The sequence below is a fragment of the Sinocyclocheilus rhinocerous genome, unplaced genomic scaffold (genome assembly GCF_001515625.1).
Source record: "Sinocyclocheilus rhinocerous isolate Xijiao unplaced genomic scaffold, SAMN03320098_v1.1 scaffold601, whole genome shotgun sequence".
Taxonomy (NCBI): domain Eukaryota; kingdom Metazoa; phylum Chordata; class Actinopteri; order Cypriniformes; family Cyprinidae; genus Sinocyclocheilus; species Sinocyclocheilus rhinocerous.
The window spans coordinates 916466-921969 of NW_015656605.1; the positions used below are offsets into that span (position 1 = coordinate 916466).

At 39.0% G+C, this 5504-nt stretch overlaps 2 protein-coding genes across 3 annotated transcripts in view; both read left to right on the forward strand.

Annotated features, from left to right (window-relative positions):
- The window catches only part of mlf1 (myeloid leukemia factor 1), a 22312-nt gene extending 19719 nt beyond the window's left edge, over positions 1 to 2593 (forward strand). For both annotated transcript variants that reach the window (XM_016528145.1, XM_016528146.1), the window contains 2 exons: positions 432 to 570; positions 1463 to 2593. In XM_016528145.1, coding sequence (XP_016383631.1) covers positions 432 to 570; positions 1463 to 1490 — 167 coding nt within the window. In that variant the 3' untranslated portion in view covers positions 1491 to 2593. The remainder of the gene's footprint in view (positions 1 to 431; positions 571 to 1462) is intronic.
- A 2691-nt stretch (positions 2594 to 5284) lies between these two features.
- Positions 5285 to 5504, forward strand: part of gfm1 (G elongation factor, mitochondrial 1) — a 21649-nt gene continuing 21429 nt past the window's right edge. Inside the window, exon 1 of the mRNA XM_016528112.1 lies at positions 5285 to 5489. Within this exon, the coding sequence (XP_016383598.1) occupies positions 5415 to 5489 (75 nt within the window). The 5' untranslated portion in view covers positions 5285 to 5414. The remainder of the gene's footprint in view (positions 5490 to 5504) is intronic.

Genomic DNA, 5504 nt, shown 5'->3' on the forward strand with positions numbered 1-5504 from the left:
CACACACACACACACACACACACTGAGTAATGAACACACACACACACACACAGGTTCTTGCTCAAAGGTCTCTCCTCAGTCGTGGTACTGAAGGTAGAAGAGAGCGCTGGTTATTCACTCCCCCCACCGACAATTCCTGCCGGACCTGAGACTCAAACCCACGACCTTCAGGTTGCAAGTCCGACTCTCTAACCATTAGGCCACAACTGCTCCTTAAAAAGATGTTGTGAGATCATAAGTCATATGCACTTGATGTTGAGGATGTTATATTTTATGTAATATATTGCATGACTATCATTCACCAACCACTGTGGCCCAAAAAAAGCTAATTTCCCAGCCTGGAAATGAGTCCTGACCGCAGGACAGAAGATCACAGAGACCTGAGCTGAGCTCTTTGATTTGTGTTTCTGACGCTGTGTTCTGTCTCCCAGCGGAGGCCCAGTCCTTCGACGAGGAGTGGCAGAGAGAGGTGTCCAGCTTCCAGGCGTCTGCGCCCATGTCCCGCCTGGAAGCACCGAGACAGCGAGCGGTTCAGCGAGCGGCCATCACTGCACCACAGCACACTCGCAGGTCAGAGACACCACACAAATCAAGAGTTTATTTGCAAAAACAGATATGTTAACAGATAATGTTATCATGTTTTTATTGTCTTTTATTGTGTTAGTTAGCTGTTTTTTGTAGTTACTTTTTAACCTAATCAAAATAACCCAACTGCAGTTTGATTGAGATGAACTGAAACGCACAATGAAAAAACATGATTTCTGAGAATTGTTAAAAACGGAGTTATCTGCTTTTGCAAATGAACTCTTCAAATATACATTGTCAAATAGATCATTGAATATATTTCAAAACATAAAACACATGTATTTGCTAAAATGTGTTTCAAAATATATTTACATAAATATATTTTCTACCAATGTATTTTTTGTACATTTTTATTCTGTATATTTTTCCAAGAACATTTGAAGAAAAACTTTGTTTGTTGTCTATAACGTTTGTGAACATGTAACACAATTTGAATGAAAATAAATAATGAGTGAAGCCTGAAAGTAGGCTACTATTAGATTGAAAATGTATTATATATTTTGTATATGAAGCATGAAACTAAATATATTTTCAATTTCAAAAATATATTTCAATGAGTTTACAACATGTATTCAGCAAATATTTTAAATATATTTTAGCTCATTGTTATTATTGTTGTTGTGCATGCATAAATAAAAAAATGCCACGCATGCCAAATTGGGAAAACAATATTTTTTGAATGAAATATTTTACATGGGTCCCATTAGATTGTCAGTTTGTAACTAAAGCTGGGAGAAATCGTGATTCATCTGCATCATAGAAAACTCATAACTACATTTGAAAACATTTGAAGGAGAATCTAGATTTGCACTGAAAATGAGATTTGCTCTGTTTAATATGATAATGTCTCGGTTTCTTTACTATTGTGTGTTCACAGAGATGCCAAATCAAACCCATTACAATGAACTCAACATTAAAGGCTCCGGCGAGAAGAAGCACTAAAGCTCATTCACAATAAAACACACTTGACAGGCTTCTTACTGCACTTTCCTCATATCTGCCAATGATTTTCATACGCCTGTTTCACACCACAGACTTGAGCAGCAGCAAAAAAGCTCAATACAGAGAACTTATTTCTAGGTAACTGCGGTGAGTATTTCTTCTAAACTGGTTATCAGTGGTGGGTCACTGATAGCATTAGACCTGGCTGTGGTTAATTGTGCACAATAGACTAATTCCATATCATAACCTGTAGTATACTGTATTGCTTCAAGACACTGGACTACAAACATATGCTTAATCTGTGCACTTTCTGCTTTTCCATGTCAAATCATATTGATTTTATCCATCATCAGTGCACTGTCACTTTAAGTGTGTGTGTGATCAGTGCTTCTATCTTCTGTTAACACGCTCCTGAAACACATAAGCTCAGCTCACGCCTGCGGTGAGAAACAGGCCTTGCATCCGTAACTAAATAATTATTTTCACTGTTCCTATGTTTCAGAATCCTCAGTCTTTGTTTTTTGTCTTCAGATTAGTTTGAATCAAATAAAACAACACAAATGCTGTGAGTTCTGTGATGCAGCCATTCTTAACCCTGGACCTCATCTCAGGTCTCTAGAGTCTCTGCTACTGAGTCAGCTGTGTTTGATTAGGAGACACAGAATATGCAGTGCTCAGATATCCGCTGGAGTATTGAGTACTGTTTCGGGGTTCAGCGCTGCTGTTGCTTTCTGAAGGATCCAGAAACTGTGATGTGTGACGTCTGTAATGCACTTATCGATGTTGTTTATTCTGCAGTAATCACCATAAACCCTCTGCAAACCTTGCTCTGTAAACATTTGCTTAATAAACATTTTTTTTAAATGCATGAAAGTAGACCTTTTTATACAAATGTTTCTCAATTTGTGTTTGAGACACACAACTGTGTGATATTGTCGTCAAGACACACTTCACTGTTTCGCTTTTCAAAAGGTATATAACACATAGTGTCAGAATAAAATAATGTCGCAATCCAAACATTTAATGTTGCAAATAGTAAAGTTTTGGTTTTTGGCGGCCTGTTTTAATTTTAGTTTTAGTCTAGTCTTTGTGTGAAGCTGTCATTTTAGTTTTTATTAGTTTTAGTCACGTTCATACTCTTTTTAGTCTAGTCAAGTTTCAGTCAACTAAAAGTCTGAGCATTTTAGTCTTATTTTAGTCAGAATTATCCATGACTATTTTCGTCTAGTTTTAGTCGACGAAAACTGATGACATTTAGTCTAGTTTTAGTCAATGAAAATGGTATTTTAGTCTCTTTTTAGTAATGCAATTCTATTTAACCCAGTCAATATAGTATAAGTACCTAGTAGTATAGACGAAACCAAAATTTTCTTTTAGCCAAACCCATTTCAAACAAGGTTATCTTATTATATTATTGTTACCTTATAGACTCAAGAATACATCCATTCCAGACACGGAAGACGCTCTGATTTGAATTTACAACATCTATTTTACCAACCAAACATGTTACAAGTACACACACATAAATTTAAATAAAGACGAACCCCGGCTGGCCGGCCATCGGTCCCTTTCTCTGTGTCAGACTTAACTTTGTTTGGTTTTCATCTTCTAAATCAGTGTCTCCCAACCTTTCTTTAGTCGCGGCACCCTTTGGAAATTTTAACAAATTTGTGGCACCATACAAAATTAATTTTGTCACACCTCAATTGTCTCCTGATTTGATTCAGCAACATGAATGATTTGAAGAGCTCATAATATCAGGGCTGTCCAAACCTGTTCCTGGAGAGTTTAGCTCAAACCCTAATTAAACACACCTGAACCAAAGTAATCAAGGCCTGAGTCCGAAATCACCACATACCCCTAAAGAGGACGCTATTTGTGACCCTGGAGCACAAAACCAGTCATATTTGTAGCAATAGCCAAAAATACATTGTATGGGTCAAAATTATAGATTTTTCTTTATATGCAGGTTTTGTGCTCCAGGGTCATCTGTGTCTCAGAAAAGCCCTAAATAAAAAAGGGGGGGATTGTAGTAATGAAGTTTTACGTATGACTGCATTGGGGTCTGAGAGACTCCTGTGATCCCTGGATATGTCCACGGAGTCCGTCCCCTTCACCAGAGATCATTTGCCCAAAGCTTGAGGATCTTGTGCTCCTGCGCTCACATCTTTCATTTCTGCCGCTGCTCTAGAGACCACCACGCTTGACCCAAGTCCAGGTCCATTGATCGTTACAACTGCTTCGATGCAGGGAGGAGCTTTGAAAATATGTTAAAAGTCTTCAGAGGAGCCTTTAATTTTATTTGCCGTCTTATTCAGGACAATTTACCCTCAACTCAACAGGACTCTGTGAACAAAACCCTCGGACAGTCAGTGGATTAACAGCACTGCAGCATCTACAAACATCTGCGAATCAACCCGTGCTCACCTTCACTCAGATTCAGATTCAAGCAGTTCGTGGGCAAGTTAGAAGGCTTTTCATTAACAAAGCATTGGTAACATTCAATGACAGATATAACTGGTTACTCTTGCAGGACTTGCTGGGGTCACTCCTAGCAGATGTGGCTGTCTGTTCTTGTTTGGCATGAGGTTGATGTCTTTTCATGGGTGCACGGTGAAGTGAGGAAAACATCTTTCCCTAATTTGTAAAGAATTGGGACATTGAGAAGTGCAGTTCTGATTCCACTTTGTGCTTCTGCATGCAGCCTTTTGAGCCGCAGTGACAGGAGCCATCTATCACTGAGACCTCATGTGATTCCTGGAGCGGCCCGGACAAGATATGTTGGACCTGAATGCTCATGACGGCAATCTTTGGAGCCTCTGAGGAACAGCTGTGCCTTTGATTGGCGATGACCTCCTCCAGAGGACCTGGTGTGGGACGGTCAGGCTAGAAGAAGGAGGATTCAGCCCCGTCTGATGGTCTAGATGTTATAAATACAGTGAGGGAGAGCACAGTCCAGACTGATGTCCTGCTCCACAGTACAGGATAGAGCGCCACCGTGTGGTCGCTGGGTGTCAGTGCTGTCTCATAATCAGCTCGTTCGGCTTCATTGCTTCACATCGATGCAGTTACAATACAGTTAGGTTTCATTATCAATATTTCAAGCGGATGTCAATGAAATTCGCACTGTTAATCTTTATATAAAAATAGTTATTTCCGTGATCAAGATCGACTGTAATTGGTCCATTTAAATAATGGAAGATATACATATTCTATATTTTTACTGAATAATGTTTTCATTTTTGGGAACTTTTATATTCATAAATGTAAGTGCCTTAAAACAAAACAACATTGTTTTCTGTTTTTTATCTTGTTTTATTTCAATTTAGTGTTGTGCTCTGTTCTTTTGGATCTTCTTAAGATTTTGTACTGCCTTATTGTATTTGTGTTTTCCTGCAAAACAAAAAGAAAAAAGAAAAAAAGGTCCAAGTTGTGATGATTAAAGTATCACGTGGAGGCGCCTTCGCTTCAGGAGCGACAGTAATGTATTAAACACGGTGAGGACTTACAGTTGGAGAATTATTATTTACCCACTGTATTTTATAGAAAACGAGACCATTTTAAGGCGTCTGTTTCATACTAAAAATAGTGCAGCAATAATAATACATACTAATAATAAAAATACAAACATGTGAAATTTAATATGAAGAAATTGAGAAAGTGTAGGGGAAATAATAGAGATGGGAAGAAGTAATACAAAACATGTCGAGCGCAGGTTTCAGCCGCGTCACGCAAATCGTTTGGAATATCATTCGTCTGTTTTGTCCCTCTCGGCTCACCGTAGAACAGGAAGCTGTTTCACAAGCAGCCGCTCGGCGTGACTTTGAGATCGTGTGTGTGACACCAGAGTAAACTAACACACACACACACATCTACAGCAGCTCACAATGCGGCTTCTGAGAGCAGCATCAGTTTTAACTCAACGGCATCTGCACAAGCCGGGACGCGTCACACTGAAACAGGTGTGTGTGTGTTCC